The sequence below is a fragment of the Penicillium angulare genome (assembly GCF_028827245.1).
Source record: "Penicillium angulare strain IBT 27051 chromosome Unknown utg000005l_segment0_segment0, whole genome shotgun sequence".
Taxonomy (NCBI): Eukaryota; Fungi; Ascomycota; class Eurotiomycetes; order Eurotiales; family Aspergillaceae; genus Penicillium; species Penicillium angulare.
Window position 1 is genome coordinate 1105077 of NW_026623164.1, and position 19043 is coordinate 1124119.

Sequence of the window (19043 nt, forward strand, 5' to 3'; positions counted from 1 at the left end):
TAGAAACCGTCAATGCGTCTTGCTGTTTCTTTCAGTGGCAGGTCATGCACTGATTTAGACAGGAAGTAGTCGAGACGGACATCATATGTGTCTGTGGATAGTTGCATGGTTTGCTGTGAGGGTATCGCAGGATATTATCGCTAGCAATCAGGGGGCATACAAACCCCGAGACGTGTATAAATCCTGTCGACATATGCAAGGCCAAGGTCTGGGACCGGGCAAAAGAAAATTTCATGAGGAAAATAAAGAATTCCTCAAGCATTTTCTTTCTTCCCATCCTCCTTAGACTCGCCGTTGGAATCGAATCCAAGGGACTCAAGTTGTCGGACCAATTCGTTGATCTTGATGACTTTTTCTAGTTGTTCAGGCAATAAAGCTTCGCCTTGAATTTTCTTATCACGCAAGTCACGCGCTTGTCTAAGCTTCTTCTTGAGGTTGCGCGCTTTCTTCTCGTTTTCGGCTTCGATATCGACGGGCTCTTCAGCTGGCTTGTTCTCGTTCTTGGGAGCCGGAGCCGGAGCAGACACACGCCAGTTATCCGAGTCAGAGCCCTTCTTCTCAGTTTCAGGAGTAGGTGTCTCATTCTCCTTGGCCTTGCGCTTAGCCTCTCTGCGTTTTGCGTTCTTGTTGGCAGATGTGGTGTCGGCTGGTGGTGTCACTGCTTTGTCGTCCCCACTGCTGAGGGTCTCTGCGCCCGGCACCCCGCCTTTTCCACGGTTTTTCCAAGCTGCGGCAGCACGGTTCTTGTAGAGCTCGACATCCTCTGGTGGCTTGTAGCCAGGTTTAACTCGGATTTCACGGCGCTTGGAGCCGTCTGCGCGGAGTGAAGAGGGGATGTAGCGTTCGCCAGTCGATTCGTCGGTGGTGATTCCGGCCTTGGAAATATTGGAGGCCATTGTTGGAATGGGAGAAGATCGAATATGGCGGGGAGATATGGAAGTAGAAGGAGGTTGAAAACCAAGTAGTGGCTCTGAAATGCTATTCGAATGTGGTTCGCCCACTCCACCGGCAGGCGAATGCAATGGACAAAAAGCAATTAGGCGTTAAGAAAGAAAGAAACAACATTGAATGCATCCGTGATATGTACGGATGGCCGGAGTAGGCACAGTAGCGTGGGCCAATCAGCGGACCGGGAATTCCCGCAGCTTTTCGTCCTGCGAACTTCCATTCCTTCCTTCTTCTCACTCTTCTTCAATTTCCCCAGCTTCAATCCTTCTTGGTTGTGTCAAACACCTTCCTCTTCGTCACAATGGCCGGCGTATGTTATTATGTTAACACTCTCTAATTCTGATTTGTGTCGCGCGAAACTCGAGTCTGTAGCTAACCAATCACCCTGAACAGATCTCCAACGCTATCTACCAGCATGTCTCCCCCCACCCACGATCGCATCGTCTCAATTGTCATTGTCAAGTCTAACCGTCGTTTTGATTTGCGTCTACAGGGGTCTCTTCCGCAAGAATGCTGTCTACCTGACCGCTATCTTCGCCAGTGCCTTCGCTTTCGAGCTGTGCGTTACATCCACGAGCCCCCGTGTCATACAGAAACCCTGACATTAACTTTACAAAACAGCTCCTTCGACACTGCCTCCAACAAGGTCTGGGACAGCTGGAACGCCGGCGTACGTGGACCCTTCAACTTTGCCTATGCTCCGCCCGTGAAGGCATCATAAGATACATCTCGCTAACTCTCATCTTCTTGACTTACAGCGCCAATGGAAGGACATCAAGCCCCGCTACCTCGTCAAGGATGAGGAGGAGGACGATGATTAAACGCGCGGTCGTGTGGATTTAATGGAATCTACTGGGTGGATTTCAAGTCGTTTATAAGGGGGAGAAAGGGAAGGAAAAGCGGACAATCGGATGGTCTTCATTATTATTACCCACTCCAGCCGCGAGTTTGTACGCGATAGAGCTATTTTTTTTATTGGAAATTTGTATTCTGACTCGAAATTCTGGCCTATTGGTTGTTAAGAGATTGTATATATACTGTAGAAAGCAGATGGTCGGGGAGGAGCGATGAGCGTGGATCGTCTGTGGCGTTTGTGAGCGAGACCGCTCTGTCGATGTCATAGCGAAAAATGCTCGAGAGTCGCTTCCCACTTTGTCTTATCTTATTTACAACCCTCCTCCAGCCTCTCATCTGAATTCGTTCTCTTGGTGTGAACACACAGATTGTCCTTTCACCTATACTTGACAATATATATATTTGACTGGGCTCAAACTTGCTTGCTAGACCTGTATTCGATCCCCATCTGGTACATTCTTCCCCCCACTACTTACAAAACCTCGGTGAGGTCGAAATGGAATCAGTCCTAACAGGCGCCTAGTGCTATTCAACTCATTCAAAATTCCCCTTCCGACCGGGCTACCCATTCGAGGCCATTATTTTGATTCCTACCAATTCCCATCTCGAATCTAGTGTAAACCAACAGGCCTTCCCGTTCTCACAACTGTGCCGAGCGGCCCCGACCCTCCACCTCCGCCCGAAGGTCTTAAGCCATGCCCATGCTCACAGAATGTGAGAGAGTCCTCGGCGATGGATTGATACGATTACCCGCCAAACATAACTACCGCTATAGTCCACAGGCTGAAAAGGACCTGCTGGAGTTGCTGTTCCGATCTCTAGTGGGGCACAACGAAGAGTTGATACACCACCTATTTCCCGACGGCGCGCCTACCGGAGCATGGAAACTAGCTGAAGCTCAAGGCGCTCGAGAGGGAGCCGAATATACTGAGGCAGCGCGAGGTAAAAGATGCGGGCATATCTTCCGCGCGGGAGAGGCTACCTATCGTTGTATAACCTGCGCTGCGGATGAGACCTGTGTTTTGTGTAGCCGATGCTTCGATGCGTCAGACCATACAGGCCATCAATATCAAATTTCGCTGTCTTCCGGAAATTGTGGCTGCTGTGACTGCGGTGACGACGAGGCTTGGCGGCTGCCGCTCTTTTGTGCGATCCATACCGATAGCGGGAATGTTAAAGGCAAGGAACGTGCTCAGCGCCAACTACCAAGCGAACTGATAGCCTCGATTCGTCTCACGATCTCGCGCGTCTTGGATTACTTCTGTGATGTAATTTCTTGTTCGCCGGAGCAACTACGGTTGCCCAAGACAATTGAAGGAATTAAACAGGATGAGGAAGCATCACGGTTGAACCCTGACTGGTCAGAGGCGGCCGACGAGGAAGAAGAGGAACCTGAATTCGCATTAATGTTGTGGAACGATGAAAAACACACTATTCGAGATGTAGCACATCAGGTTAGCCGCGCTTGCCGTGAAAGAGACAGCTTTGGCGTTGCGCGGGCCCATGAGACGAATGATATCGGCCGAAGTGTTGTAAAGCATGCCAAGGATTTACAGCGACTGTTGGATGTCTCGAAGATCATCGAAGAAATCAAGGTCACTGTCACAATTCGTTCTGCTCGTGATACGTTCCGTGAACAAATGTGCGCCACTATTGTCGAGTGGCTATCAGATATTGCAGGCGGCGAGATTCTGGAAGACAATGAGATTTTCCGTCAAATAATCTGTGAAGAGATGCTTGGTCCCTGGAGGAAAGGGAGCGCAGCTTACAACGCAGATATTGGTATGAAGGGCATTGATGATCATGAAAAGGCAGACCATCTGCCGGGTCGTACCTTCATGCTTAGCCTTCCCACTCATGGAAATTTGGTTCTGCGAACTGATGATGATGACGAAGAAGATGATGATGACGACGACGAGGACGATGACGAGGTTGAAGATGTTGTGGTTGAGACCAACGAGCACGACGAAGACGGAGACTATATTGACGCTCATGATGATGCCGATGACGAAGATGACGATATGGACATGGAACTCACCCGCCTTCAGGCTGAGGCTGACGGGGATGGTGACGAGGACATGGACATGGGAACTGTAGGAGAAGATATTGACGTCGACGAGCTTGCCATGGCACACCGTATTCTTGCAAGTTTGACGGGCATGCGGCAGCCATCTCCACGTCCAGCTCCTGAAGAATCTGAAGAAGGACAGGCCGATCAGCAAGAGCAGCCTAACTCGACTGCTACTCAAGATGCTGGAAATGACCAGCCCTCTGACCCCAATAGCTTTGTTAAAATCCCTCGTACTCCCTCAGGCACAGTCAAACCACCACCAGCGCGAACAGAGGGACACTGGCAAGTTCGACCTCCTGTTCCAGCTGCAGGTGAAAAGGTAGCGGCCTACGAAGATTTGTGGCAACGCACTCGTTTAGACTGGTTGATTCTCTTCGACCTGAGACTCTGGAAGAAGACACGCACTGATCTGCGGGATTTGTACATCAGTACTGTCGTCAATGTGCCTCAATTCAAGCGCATCATGGGTCTCCGTCTGTCTGCTCTATACACAGCCTTGGCTCAGTTATATTTAATCGCAGATCGTGAGCCAGACCACTCCATTGTGAATTTGACTTTACAGCTCTTGACTACACCGTCAATCACGGAGGAGATTGTCCTTCGTGGTAACTTCCTCACGAAAGTGATGGCTATTTTATATACCTTCCTAACTACGAGACAAGTTGGAGAACCTCAGGCTGTCAACCCAAACGCTACATTGGCCTTCGACGCAGGATCAGTAACCAACAGACGGCTGTATCATTTTTTCCTTGATCTCCGTTACCTTCTCCAGTCTGAATATGTACAAACTCGTGTGCGAACAGAAGAGCAGTACCTGCCTCAGTTCCTAGATCTCGTGAAGCTTTCTCAGGGTATCTGTCCCAACGTGCGTGCTGTGGGTGAGCATGTCGAATACGAGACAGACGCTTGGATTAGCGCTTCCATTTTAATGCGAGAGATCAACCGTCTCTGTCGACAGTTTTGCGAAGCGTACAAACAACCCGAAGTCGATAATGGACAAAATCTTATGCGGGCAATCAAGACCACAACTGCCAACGCAGTTCTCCACTCGGCGGGTGTAGAGCGCAAGCGGTTCGACCAAGCAGAAATCAAGGAAGAGGTCCGTTTCAAAACGTTAGTCCCCTTCGACTTCGAAATCGGGGCTTCGGGCCAAATTCCTTGTCATCGTGTTGTCGAGTTTGTTGTGGAGAAGGGATCCATCAGTTTCCACCATGCTCTTCATTACACCCTCTCCTGGCTTATTGAATGTGGCCGCGGTATCAGCAGCGAAAATTTACGTCGAGTCCTGTTTGATGCCGCCCAAGATGCCAGACAAGTGCTTCACGCAGCCAAAGCAGACGGCAAGGACATAGATGACACACTTCTGGCTCTTGGTCCTGAAGACTTACTTCTAACCATGTTTGATTATCCTCTGAGAGTGTGTGCTTGGCTTGCACAGATGAAGGCTGGAATGTGGGTTCGCAACGGACTCAGTCTCCGACATCAGATGTCGCAATACCGCGGAGTGTCTTCGCGTGATTTTGCCTACTACCGGGATATTTTCCTTCTGCAAACGGCCCTTGTTACCTGTGATCCAAGCAGAGTCCTTGCTTCGATTGCTCACCGATTTGGCATGGTTGACTGGATGTCCCGTAATTATATGCCTCGAGCTGGTTATGAAGACTCTCAGATTGTGGATGTTGCTGAGGAGTTTGTGCATCTACTCGTCATTCTGTTGACTGATCGAACATCATTGACAGCCATTGGTGACAGCACTCATATGACAAAAGAAAACATAAGCCGGGACATTGCGCATGTTCTTTGTTTCAAGCCACTGTCTTTCTCCGACCTCTCAACCCGTCTGAGCGACAAGCTCCTCGAATCAGATGAGTTCCAAGATGTGCTGGAGGAGGTCGCCAACTTCCGCCCTCCTGAGGGCTTGAGTGACTCGGGAACATTTGAATTGAAAGCAGAATATCTTGACCTCGTGGACCCTTATAGTGCACACTATACAAAGAACCAGCGCGATGAAGCAGAAAACATTTATAAGGAATGGATGGCCAAGAAGACTGGCAAGAAGGCCACTGATATTGTTTATGAGCCGAAGCTCCGTTCCATTAGCACAGGTGTTTTCTCCGATTTGCCTCGCTTCACCGGAACCATGCTATTTGCACAACTTGTTCATCAGTGCCTCGAATATGTTATCTCTTGCCAGGAGTGCACGCCGAGTATTCCACCGACTCGTGTTGAGACTTTCCTTCAGGTCATTCTGCATCTAATCCTTGCTTCTGTGCTTGAAGATGACACGCAGGATGATAGCATGGAAAGAGAGCAAGAGCTTTCTTTCAACTTACACGCTCTTTCTAAATCTCGAGAAATCAAGGCTGGCCACTTGACCATCGTGGGTCTTCTAGAAAGGATCTCGGTGACGAATGAGTTTTCTGCATGCGGTCCTAAAATCCGCCATATTCTGAAGCGTCTGTGGCAAAAACGTCCTCGGACCTACACTTCTGCAACTGCTTCCCTCAAGTTCCCATTTGATCGAATTGACACAAATTCACCTGCGATCGACATCGACAACGAGAAAGAAACCAAGAAGAAGCAAGCTTTGGAAAGACAAGCTAGAGTCATGGCCCAGTTCCAGCAGCAACAGCAACAATTTTTGAACAGCCAGGGTGATATTGACTGGGGCGAAGAAGACTTCAGTGACCTGGACTCTGAGACAGGAGCGGCACCCGAGACTAAGCTCTGGAAATACCCCAGTGGAACTTGCATCCTGTGCCAGGAGGAGACCAATGACTCAAGGCTATACGGCACCTTTGCATTGCTTCAGGACAGTACCATCTTGCGACAGACAGATATCAGAGATCCCGCTCGAATTCGCGAAGCCCTTAAAACTCCTTGCAGCTTGGATAGGTCTGCTGAAGAGATCCGTCCCTTCGGAGTTGCTGGCGAGAACCGCACGGCAATTCGCCGACTGGATTCATCTGGTGGTGAGATCATGAGTACAAAGTTTGGCCTGAGCAAAGGCTTCAACTCGAAGAGCACATTGCGAGGACCTGTGACGACTGGCTGTGGCCATATAATGCACTATTCGTGCTTCGAGGTTTACTATGCCGCCACGCAGAGGCGACACAGCCAGCAAATCGCCCGCAACCACCCAGAGAACACAGTGCTCAAGGAGTTTGTGTGCCCGCTGTGCAAAGCTCTTGGTAATGCCTTCCTGCCAATCACCTGGAAAGGCAAGGAAGAGTCCTACCCTGGCGCATTGGCTACTTCATCCTCTTTCGATGATTGGATGAACTCAGGCCTTAAGAACTCATTGAATCAACCGCAGAATATCTCTGTTCTCATGCTCGACAAGGACAAGATGCATCCGCAAACATACACTGACCTCTTCACCGATTATCTCTCTAAATCGCTTGTTCCTCCACTGGCTTCGAAGATTGTTCAACTCACATCGAACCCGCAACTGCCGTCTATTACCCAGACTGCACCTGGCCAATTCGCCCCAACTATGCGGATGGAGATGCCTGGCTTTTTCCCGACTACGGAAGAAATCTCGCCTTCCAGCCCGCTTCAACAAGTTTCCAGTCCGTCAGAGAATCCCATGTCTGGCCTGCTTCAAATTTACAAGCGTTTGAAGAAGACCATCAAGACGAATCACATCAACTCGATATTTAATAACAATCCAGACACTATCAACAATGATGATCTTGTGCATACGGATTCTTTGATTCGAAGTTTTGGATTCAGTATCTCCGCGGTTGAAATCGCTCAGCGTGGCTTGGAGTCCGAGCCCGGCTCTACACTTTTGGACAAGATCCCACCTCTGCTATTGACACATCTTCGTGTCCTGGCTGAGACAGCCCTGACCTATGCAGCCGTTGGAATTGTTTCCGCACGCAACAATACGAAGAGTCGTCCCGCGCAGGAATTCCAGGAGATGCATCGACAGAAAATGTGTCAACTGCTTGTCGGTCATCCCTGCCTGATTGGCTCATCGCTCTTGAACGATGTCCGCAATATTGAGCCCCTGCTTGCCATGGACACATTCGTCTTCTTGTCAGAGTGCTCACTCTCTTTGTTGCCGGTTCTCAACATTGACATGCGTCACCTGATCCAAATGTGCTACGTCGCTGAGATTGTAAAGGTTGCTGTAACCTTCATCCTTTGGCCTCTCGGGTTGAAGGAGGAGCTTGCTACCACCGGAGGAGGTGATTACGCCAAAGATGACCTTTCAGAAGCGCAATGTGAGGTTACAAGGCATTTCTCTGAATCCATTGTCTCCGAGCTCAAGTCAAACTCAGTTGGACGGGCTGAGGGCTCTTCGTGGCCCGCTGCTAGCGGTTATGTCAAGGAAGGAGAGGATTCTCCAACTCCCGAAGTCATCATGGCTTTGCGTCGTCTTCTTTCAAGTTATTCTCTTACTTTCCTACGAAAGGCTGTCATTCTCCTACATGTTCAACACGGAGTAGAATTCCCTAATACTGGCTTTACTGATGTTGCCTCATCAGAGCTAGACAGGCTCACCAAGGCTTTGCATCTACCTCATCTAGATGAGATATTGATGATGGTCAACCCTGCACGAACAAGTGCAAACCCCTTCGACGCCATAATTTCAGGATGGATCTTCCACTGGAATGCATCTCGCTCAGGGATTCGCTTCGAGGATCACCGCCTATGGCCCAGCCTCCCACATCCAGGAATCTTCGAGCTTGTCGGTCTACCCAAATACTTTGATAGCCTGATTGAAGAGGCGAACCGACGTCGCTGCCCGAATTCCAAGAAGGAACTTACCGATCCGAGCATCTGTCTATTCTGTGGTGACATCTTCTGTTCTCAAGCAGTTTGCTGTATGCATAACAAGCTGGGTGGCTGCAACCAGCATATTCAGAAGTAAGTTTTTTATCCCTCATCAGCAACATTGACTCTTCAGGCCTAACCATCCCTAATTATAGATGCGGCAAAAACATTGGTCTCTTCATCAATATCCGCAAGTGCACAGTCTTATACCTCCATAACCAAAATGGATCCTGGCACTACGCTCCTTACCTCGACCGCCATGGCGAAGTAGACCCCGGTCTCCGACGTAACCGTCAACTTATATTGAACCAGAAGCGGTACGACAGACTCCTGCGCGATGTCTGGCTATCACACTCTGTCCCCGCGACCATTAGTCGCAAACTGGAGTCTGAGATTAATAATGGTGGATGGGAAACGATATAATGAGCCTCATTGATTCCAAAAATTGGGTTTTCTCCCCTGTTACTTGTTGAATCATTATTTCATTTCCAAGGCGAAACTTTCGGAAAGCGGTGGTTTTGGGTCTTGGCTTTTTTGTTGCTTGATTCTTAACCTGTACTTGTGGTTGTATGATTGTATACCGAAATCCACATATTTATATATAAAATAGCACAGTAATTCGAATTCTCTCAAGTTCTTCAAGATTCTGTTTAAATTTCGGCTCGTAAAATGCGTTATTTAAACCTTATTCAACGTGCATACCCCAGCTTCCTATCTCCATTTGCCTACGATAAGGTTCATCTATTATCGCGCGCCAAGAACCGCCCAAATGCTAAAACTGACGTCGAACATCAACATTTTTCAAGCTCCAGTGCGCAACCATGAACAACGAACAGTTTCGTCGGATGCTGGCCGACAAATCTTCAGATAAATCAAACAACAAATTGTCTCCCTCATCTAGAAATGCCAGTGCCGGTAACGCAACACCAGGCGGCGCGCTGCTTGGTTCGCGAATGCGATCCAGCATCCCCATGACTCCGTACGTCTCTCAAAACACCGCCCCACCCCCCATGTATCATCAAAGACTTATTTTCTAATCACCTCTTAATGCTTATAGACGATCCGTAACTGGCGCGGACTTTGCGCGCCAATTAGCCGAACAGCGCCTCGAAGGTGGTGACCGGCCCACCAAACGATTCAAATCCTCCGCCGCGCCAAAGGGTTCAAAACTAGCAGCTGGGTATCAAGATCGCGCACACTTGCGAAATGAACAACCGGATGAAGAGACAGATGATCTCACAAAGAGGATCAAGGCCCTAGAAGAGATGGTCAAGCTGGGCCAAATCGACCAGGCAACCTTCGACAAGCTCCGTACTGAACTTGGGGTCGGAGGCGACACGAGCAGCACACATATGATCAAGGGACTGGACTGGGAGCTCTTGAGACGTTCTCGAGCCGGGGAGGATGTTTCGATATCGGCTGATAAGCCTGCGCCTGTGGTTGAAGATAAGCCGCTTGCTGGGGAAGAAGCGGAGGCGGAGTTCGAGCGCTTGATGGAGGAAAGGGGCACTGAAGAGACTCAGATAGCGCCGAAGGAACAAAGAGAGAAGAAGAAGGGAAATATGGCACCTCCGCCACCGAAGAAGAAGACAAGAGATGAGATTCTGCAGGAGTTAAAGGCTAAGAGAGCGGCTGCTAGTGCGCCTGCTCCGCCACCGGAGTCTGTGTTGGGTGATAAGTTCAAGAAGCTTGGGGATGGGAAACCGGAGAAGAAGCGATTTGTTGAGACGGATGATAACGGGAGGAGGAGGGAGGTTCTTCTTATTACCGACGCGCAGGGCAATACGAAGCGCAAGACGCGGTGGATTGATAAACCTGGTCAATATGTTAAGCCAGTCGATGCTATGCCGATGCCAGATAAGGATGCTAAACCTCTTGGTATGGAGGTTCCAGCTGAGATCGCAGCTAAGATTGCGGCTAGTGCTGCGCAGCAGGAAGAAGAGGATGATGATATCTTTGCCGGTGTTGGTGCGGACTATGATCCTCTTGCTGGTATTGTAGACGAGGAAGATTCGTCGTCCGATGAAGAAGAAGAGACAACAGATGCTCCTAAGGCCACGACAAAAGTCAAAGCGCCCGCTACAGAAGAAGAGGGGGATAAATCTGCTGAGCCAGAAACCTCTTCATCTAAACCCCGAAACTACTTCGCTACCACTTCCTCTGCTGCTGCTGCTGCTGTTGAGGAGGAACCCGAGGATCGCACGAATCCTCTTATCAAGGACCCCGCCATTCTTGCGGCCCTCAAACGAGCAGCCGCTCTACGGCAAGCTTCGCCATCTGCTGACGACGAAGACGAGTCCACCGAGTCTTCTTTGCGACACAAGAAATTTCTCGAGGAGGCTCGGCGACGTGACGCTATGGACGCTGCTGATATGGACTTTGGATTTGGAGGAAGTCGGAATGAAGACGGTGAGGAGGAGGACGAAGGCATGTTACTCGATTTTGAGGATAGCGGGCCTAAGAAGCGCAAACGAGGACCCAAGAAGAAGAAGGGTGATAAAGACAGTGCAACTGATGTGATGCGCGTACTAGAAGGACGACAACAGAAGGACTCGAAGTAGTTGTTAGTGGCCTTCGCTCTTTCCAATAACAGGTTGAACTTCTCCTGTTGGTTTCTAAGCACAAAGTTACTCGTCTGCTATATACCCAAATAATCATACAACTGATCCTTTGACCATCTACTTCTACTTCGATATCATCATCTTGCACCGCGGTTCTTATATTTCGTACCAGTTCCTTCTCGTAAGCCGTCGGCTACATGACTTTATCCCAGTATTCCAAATTAGTATTCCGCTTCGTAGATTGAACAACATGATTTTGAATTGACCATTTTATGATATTCGTCATTTAGGTATATCCTGGCTTTGTAGCCCTAGCTACTATAAATAACTCACTACTCCTCCGCATAGCCCATTAAACTTATCGTTTAGGCGTCGGAGTGAATGAATATAGCGTGTATCCATAACCTTATGAGTTGTTCGGCCCTCCCATTTAGGTAAATGCTCTTCACTTTTGAACTCATTGAACTTTATGGATGCCAACTTTATGGGCGCCGCCACCTTTATGGACGCGGCTGTCTTCACTTCATTTCCCCAGGGTATAAATACTTCTTCCCCACCCCCTCCCCTGTTTTTTTTTCTTCTTCCTCTGCACCTTCTAACTCACACTTTCCTCGTACTTGCTCTCCCTCTCGCTAATTTCCCCTCCTCGCCAGCTTCTTCCTTCTCTTGCTCACCTCGCTTCTCTCTCGCCTCTGCTTGCACTTTCTCGTAGCCTTTGCCTTATTTCTTCATCACTGGGCTCTTTCTCACCTCTGACCAAGTAAGTCACCATGCAGTCACCTCCTCACCTCCGCCTCTCAATCTTTCACTTCGCCCTCCCGAGAGATATTTATCCGCCCTGTGCTCTCAAGAGTCAGCGTGCAACTTTTCAGTGCTCAGCTTTTGCTAACATTTACCAGGAGCTCTTCTCAGCCTTGATCTCTCTACATTGCTCCGTAACTTACTGGAGGTCTGCCATCACATGCTAGGCTCTGTTGACTTGGTCGACTCTGCTAACCTTTTTTTCTTCAGGCATACCAATATACTGGCCTATTCCGCTGGTTGCTGCCTAGGCCTTTGACCGACCTTTGGTACATTTTACCTGTCCTATCCAGTTTGTTGGATCTCGTTTCTCTACTTCAGGTGAGAACTCTAGCGATTTACCCTTTCCGCTGTCCCCTTGGGGTTTCTCCTTCGTTTTCGATCTGGATGTTCCTACGGGCCCATGATCTGGGGTCATCGGATCATGGTCGACTGGATCGATGACCTCTGTGCACTTAGCCCCCTTTATTCTATCTTTGTCCCCTGATACTCGTTTTTATTTCTCATGATCGCGAGGACGAATGGAAGATCTCACCAGCATTATGCGCCTGTGCTGACGGAGGAGGAATCCTCCAGCTTTTGCTCTAGGTCCGCAGCTCGACATGCACCGAAGGCCAACTGCGATCACTCTTCTGTCCTTCCAGTTTGTTGGATCAGTTTCTTCACTACAGGTGAGATCTCCTTTCCTGATTTACCCTTTCCGACGACGTCGGAGTTGAGGAACCTGTGTGGTTTCTGTTTCTTGGATGTTCCTGCGGGCTCACTATCTAGGGAGGTCTAGATCTTGGTTGACTGGAACGATGTTCGCGAGGACGAGTGGAAGGTCTCACCAGCATTACGCACCTGTGCTGACGGAGGTGGAATCCTCCAGCTTTGCTCTAGGTTCGCAGTTCCCCGACCTGCACCGAAGGCCAGGCCGTCACTATTCTATCTTATCCAAGTTGCTGGGTCTGTTTCTCTATTACAGGTGAGAACTCTAGCGATTTGACTCTCCCTTTCCGACGCCCTGTCGGAGTTGAGAAAACCTCGGGATTTCTTGTCCGTTTTTTTGATATGAATGTTCCTGCGGGCCCAATATCTAGAGGGTTATCTAGATTTTGGTTGAGTAGAACGATAGTCTCTGTGCACTGAGGCATTATTTGTTTTTGGATAATCGCGATGACGAGTTCTCACCAGCATTATGCGCCTATGCTGACGGGGGAGGAATCCTCCGGATTTGTTCTAGGTTCGCAACTCCATCGACGTGTACCGGAGACTAACTACCATCACTGTTGGATCTGCTTTGGGGATTTTTTAAGTTGCAAGGACCGTGTCTTTTTCAGGTGAGGCCCTCTATGCCCATAGGTCTTGCAGCCATGGGAGTTCCGATTTCCCTCCTTTCTCTCTCAGCATGAAAAGTTGGGTACTGCTCTTCGGAGCGCAGTTACCCTTTATCCGCACCTACGCCGCTGCAGAACTATTTATTATGTGCTTTTTGTTTTGTTTTTGTTTTTCGTTTTGCCCATATAGGGGGCGATCTCCCAGCTTCACAATGGCAAATGCTGAGAGGTGCTTTTTGTGGTCTTTTTGTGGAGACCTTTAGGTTCCCTACGTCCATCGAAATAGCGAAGGTGAATGTCCATGTCCATCGATCAATTACACCAGCGAACGAATCTCAGCAAGATGTCAAATGTAAGTCTCAAATATCTCTGATACATGAGATCGTGACACTAACAAGAAACGCGGTGCCTGACAGCCAATCCTTACATCCTACATATCGGCAATTATGCCTGGGAGCCAAGTAGATGTCGATCACTTGTGGACAAGCATGCTGGCGTACAATTCCCCAGCGTCTGAAACCCACGAAGTGGAATGGAAGCTTACGTTTGATCCAAATCACTAGCCAGGGCAAACGCTTGCATGAGCACACTTGTCAGAGACTCATTGTCGAAAGTGGTCATGGTGGAGGATAAAAAGGCCCCAATTTCACAATCTGGAATACCACAAAGTAACTAATTATAGGTAAAGTAGAGTTGTTTACAATACAATATCGTCGTAATTTGAGTTCCAAAGTCATCGTTAGTCACAAAATTCTACTTCTTGATGCAGCCCAGTGTGACCCTTAGCCAAGCCTCCCTCGACTTGGGCGTATTGGCCAGCAATATCTTCACTAGTGTAAAAGATTTCCTCCATTCAATGCTCGGAGTGATCAATATCCCACATCCTCCGCGAAAGATTCTGGATTGCACTATCAGGTCCGCTCAGGTCCGCCCCACTGGCTAGCCTGGGCCTGAAAGGACATGCCGCAAGACAATGGCAATCAGTGTAGTTTGCTGTTACCGTTTGGTATCGGTGCGAATGGCTATGCACGACGTAGTAACGGCTTTCTACTTGGTCCTTCTTCGAACCCTCCCCTACTTACCGATGAAGCCGATCAGCTGTATTGCCTGGGGTCAAGGATTCGATATTGATCCTTTTTTAACTGAGCCTCTTTCTCCTCTTCCTTTGCAATCAGTCCGGGCAGATAACTCAGAATGAAACTGACTTGACTCGATAGGAGGGGAGAGTCTCTCCCCTAACTTCAGTTATTCATATACTCCAAGACCAGTCCCAGAACCACCAGTGAAACAAGACCAACAGTCTAAAATCCGAAAAAGAACTCGGAAAGATGTGCAAATTGGCTCTCCACGTCGAACGCGACGACAGCATCGACTAGAAGAGATAGGGGTGACTTGTGTTTTTTATTACATATATTCGGCTGTTCTGACACTTTCTAAATTGCATTTTTCCTTATTTATCCAAAATGGCTTCCATGGCAGGGGATGGCAGTATATAGTAGATTTCATAGTAGATAGTTGAGATCTCGATCCTGATGGTCCGTGCTCCATATGTCATCAAACATATCAGCACGACGACTTCAAGTTCTTCCCACTTCCCAGATCAAATTCAATCCACCATTCATTCATTCATTAATCTTGAATGAATACCCAGTATCTTTGGAAGGCATTTTGTGCCCCAAACCATACCCCATATACATATACATTATATTCAAATTATACACGGTCAGCCATGACAGGACACAAAAGCAATGCGCCAAGGCAACAACAACTTCAACATCCCCGGAAACCTCGTCCAGAGAAGCGTCAGCCTCTAACGCATTTTCTTTGCATACCATTAGTCAACCCCGACTCCCTCCCACAACTAGAAGCATCAGTCAGAACGTTCAGAAAAGACTACCCACCAATCCCAGTCGCAGATCTGCCTCAGAGTCATGATCCGTCATCAAATGATCATGTCTCACAGCCCCTCATTCCGGAGGGTGCCATTCGTCCATTGGGTACGCTCCATTTAACACTGGGAGTTATGAGTCTCTCTACTTCAGAAAGGCTGGATCAGGCACTGAATTTCTTTCGCTCGCTTGACTTGGCGAGTCTAATGCATGAAGCAGAGCGTATAGCTATTCAGAAGCGAGAAGGGCACACTAGTCGGCATCTCTCTAGCCAAAATCCACCCCAATTGACAATGCAGCCGCTTACCGCTTCCCTGGAATCTCTACATGCACTTCCTAGAGCAAAAGCTGCAACTATTCTACACGCTGCGCCCGTTGATTCTACTGACCGGCTACATCCATTTTGTCTAGCGCTACGTGATAAATTCCTAGAAGCAGGATTTCTTATCGCGGAAATAGAAAAGCCAAGCAAATCCAGTCAGACCCAGAATAAGAAAACAGACGGAAAGCAAGCAGACTCTCAGCCCCATTCTACTATCAAATCCCAAGGGGGCTCATCCCAGCACCCTGAACGGGAAACTCCCAGTTCCTCGCAAAAGTCAAGCCATCACGATGTATCCGCTACCTCTGCACCAAAGCTAAGGCCTCTACTCTTACATACAACGATCGCAAACACAATATATGTGCGTGGACGACCGAGGCCTCCGCAGGGTCCTTCTCACGCGCCTAGAGACAAGAACGTGCAGAAGAGAATTGTAATTGATGCGCGGGAAGCTTTGGCGCGATACAGTGATTATCATGTTGATGTAGAGAAGACGGGATCTCATCATCATGCTTCTTCTTCTTCGTCTTCTTCTACGCCGCATACAGCTGGCTCTGTGCCTGCACGGCCACGGCAGCCTTTCGTTTGGGCGAAGGATATTCCAATTGACTCGGTGTGTATCTGTGAGATGGGGGCGAGGAAGCTTGCTACAAATGGATCTGACAGAAGGAAAAATGAATGGAATAAACGGCTGGGTGAGAAGTATCTTCCTGTTGCGCAGAGAAGTATACTAGGTTCATAGGAGGTCCTCGCCTTTCCGACTAGGACGAGCCCTCGGGGTGGCCACGGTGTACGGCGGGGTTAAGGCATTTTATAGTATAATTTATGAAGAATGGCCATGGTCATGTTGAGAATCACTGCTTGTTTCTATTATTCGTAGTATTTCAGAAGAGACAAAAAGGTTCAAGTTGAAGAATATTGACCCAAGCCAGCTTGGGGACTTCGATATGATTCTGAGCTGATCATCACATTGAGCGTATAGACCCGTTATCTGTTCTTGAGAATTTTAAGACAATCACCTCAATCGACTCATGATAGTCTCCATGCCTCGTTCAACAGATAACTCGGCAGCCTTCGCCTTAACACCACTGATCATGCTACGCTCGAAGTCATCACGAGTGCGCAAAACAGCCTCAACCCAAGATAGTTGCAAATCCCAGTACTCAATCTTGAAAGCCTCGTATACATTGACAACGGCTTGTCCCTTTTCAGCTTCAAGCAAGCGAACCAACCAGTCCACAAGACGCCATTTCTGTTTAATGGTTCCCTCGAATGAGTCCTCGTATTTCTGGAAGAATGCAAATACAGTAAGAACGTCGTCTTTGAATTTATCTGTGAAGGGGTCTGCGTTTCGACGGAATTTGACGCCCTTGTTGCGTACTGAAGATAGGTATCGGACGAGCAGTTCGTCTGAGAGTTCTTCGACCAAAATGTCGACGAGGGAGGGATGTAGGACGGGTGAGTAATCGGCCATGTAATCTTCGAATGTGGATGTGATGCGCTTGATGGCGTATTCGCCGTACCATTTTGCGGTGAATAGGTCTGGGATGACAGTGGCAAGATCAACAGTGAATACGACCTGTACAAACTGCGCCAGGCAGTGTGTGCTAAGATCTACGTAGCCATCGCGTATAGCGTCAAGCTCGGGGTTCGCTCGAGTAGCCATGTATTTTGGTGTGACGAGTGCTTCGATGTCGCGCTTGAATCTTGATAGGTAGCCCAGTTGCCCCGTCTCCTCGTTATCGTCAATGCAGGCAATCTGGTCATTGGCCACGCCAACAAGCCAGTCCTGTAACAATTGAACACCTTCATTTTGTTCAGTACTAGATGTCTTGGCCTTGGTGCACTCTTCATCAATCAGTGATTGCCAAGCGCTCAGGCGGGTCTTCAACGATCGGAACATAGCATCAATGACACCCTCAACAACATCGGCTCTTTCAGACGAGCCGGCGGCGTTGATCTGCTCGTGAAGCATACGCCACATATCGGCCAGTGTCTTTGTACGGAAAAAGCCATCTGGACTGGTACCGAGGGCATCTGGTTGCCGTTCCACAAGACCTCGCTTGTCGGTCTCGAAGATGCGATCCATCCATTCTTCCACGGCATTAATAATAACGCTCTGCCACTGTCGCACCAGTTCTGGCTCCCGGTCATCAAGAATATTGGGCATGAGGTCGTTCGGCATCCAGCCCAATTTCTTCATCTTCTTGTAATACTTGTCACTCCAATGAATGATCTTCAATAGATTATCCGCAGGAATCTCAGGGTCGTCAATCATTTCCATCAGGAAGTCGTGCATCATTCGATGATAAATATCCGTGTAGGTCTTGTAGATCTTCCATTTCTTCGGCACAAGAGGCTGCATGCCCTGTTTAACCGTAAACAGATCATTGAAAAACCAACGGAAACTCTTCTCCAACTGATCAGGATCACCCATGAATTCATCCTTGGTGTTCTCGAATTGGGTTTGAGCGTAAAATTCAATCGCCTGCATAAGCTTCTCCTTGTATCCGCGTACAGTCTTTGGACCAATCCTCATAGACTTGAATCGACTAGCCAGGTCCTTGTGGTCTTTCTGTGCCTCCTGCAATGCACGCACGGTGTCATCATTCTTCTCCTCATTCAACACCACAACAGCCAATCGAACAACCATACTCTTGTTATCTTCCTGAATCAACGGAATCAGATTCATACAAGCTGTCCCAAGATGATCATCAAACCAATCAATAACAGAGTCCAACCCTTGAAAATAATCCGTAAGAGTACTCTCCGCACTAGCATCCATAGTCATCCGAATCTGATCCATAGCCTCATCTCTAAAATCCCTCAATCGGGAAATCTGCATATGAGCCCGTAGGAGATTCGGCTGATTCTCAAGATCGTCATCATCCTCCTTCAACAAATCTTCCACCTCTTGTAAATCTGCGCTGAAATTCTCCAGCCCCTTCTTCATCATCAGTGTGGCGTCGAAGTGTCGCTGAATCCGCGCTAACTTGTCTATCTGCGCAAAGTCCTCCACGCTATCCTGCGACTCGGTGCATAACTTATCGATTCCCTGTAGCTCGTCTTTCGTTTTCAATACTTGTCGTTGCCCTTCTGTTAAGAAACTGATACTTCGCTGTACAGCCTCAAGTTGGTCGCGGAGTCCTTCGCGAAGTCGTGAGTCGACGGCCGTCTTCTTCCGTAGGTATTCGGCTTTTAGACTGTTGATCTTGTCTAGGTCTTCCGGGTGGCGGAGTAGATCTTCTAGCTTAGGCATTGCGACCGTGCCATCCGCATTGCTGGCCTGCGCCATTGTAGTGACTTTATCCATTTTGGGAGTGTTTTGGCGTCGTTCTTGTTTATTCGGGCGGTCGGAGGGGCCGCAGTGCGGCTCGGTGTTAGATGTGGGCGTGAGTGAGGGATGCGGGCATGTAAGTTGAATGCTTGATAGGTTCGTCTCAATAAGGTGTACGGTGTATTTTCGAAGGCAGCTGGGCGCAGTCTGTCACA

General features: G+C 48.6%; 6 protein-coding genes across 6 annotated transcripts; 4 read left to right on the forward strand and 2 right to left on the reverse strand.

The window, feature by feature from the left end:
- Positions 1 to 254: 254 nt before the first annotated feature.
- Positions 255 to 896, reverse strand: N7478_007811 (putative RNA binding protein Pym; the record flags this gene model as incomplete). Its single annotated transcript, XM_056924025.1, has 1 exon — positions 255 to 896. The coding sequence occupies one exon, from the start codon at positions 894 to 896 to the stop codon at positions 255 to 257; it is 642 nt and encodes a 213-aa protein (XP_056776751.1).
- Positions 897 to 1363: 467 nt separating this feature from the next.
- Positions 1364 to 1769, forward strand: N7478_007812 (cytochrome b-c1 complex subunit 9; the record flags this gene model as incomplete). Its single annotated transcript, XM_056924026.1, has 4 exons — positions 1364 to 1443; positions 1490 to 1507; positions 1570 to 1618; positions 1707 to 1769. 4 exons carry the CDS (start codon positions 1364 to 1366, stop codon positions 1767 to 1769), a joined length of 210 nt encoding a protein of 69 aa, XP_056776752.1.
- A 729-nt stretch (positions 1770 to 2498) lies between these two features.
- N7478_007813 (putative ubiquitin-protein ligase E3 component (UBR1)) lies at positions 2499 to 9082 on the forward strand (the record flags this gene model as incomplete). The annotated part of the gene is made up of 2 exons (XM_056924027.1): positions 2499 to 8752; positions 8815 to 9082. 2 exons carry the CDS (start codon positions 2499 to 2501, stop codon positions 9080 to 9082), a joined length of 6522 nt encoding a protein of 2173 aa, XP_056776753.1.
- A 398-nt stretch (positions 9083 to 9480) lies between these two features.
- N7478_007814 (uncharacterized protein) lies at positions 9481 to 11220 on the forward strand (the record flags this gene model as incomplete). Its single annotated transcript, XM_056924028.1, has 2 exons — positions 9481 to 9638; positions 9717 to 11220. 2 exons carry the CDS (start codon positions 9481 to 9483, stop codon positions 11218 to 11220), a joined length of 1662 nt encoding a protein of 553 aa, XP_056776754.1.
- Positions 11221 to 15069: 3849 nt separating this feature from the next.
- N7478_007815 (uncharacterized protein) lies at positions 15070 to 16293 on the forward strand (the record flags this gene model as incomplete). The annotated part of the gene is made up of 1 exon (XM_056924029.1): positions 15070 to 16293. The coding sequence occupies one exon, from the start codon at positions 15070 to 15072 to the stop codon at positions 16291 to 16293; it is 1224 nt and encodes a 407-aa protein (XP_056776755.1).
- A 273-nt stretch (positions 16294 to 16566) lies between these two features.
- On the reverse strand, positions 16567 to 18864 carry N7478_007816 (SNARE-binding exocyst subunit SEC6; the record flags this gene model as incomplete). The annotated part of the gene is made up of 1 exon (XM_056924030.1): positions 16567 to 18864. The coding sequence occupies one exon, from the start codon at positions 18862 to 18864 to the stop codon at positions 16567 to 16569; it is 2298 nt and encodes a 765-aa protein (XP_056776756.1).
- Between the last annotated feature and the right edge of the window lie 179 nt (positions 18865 to 19043).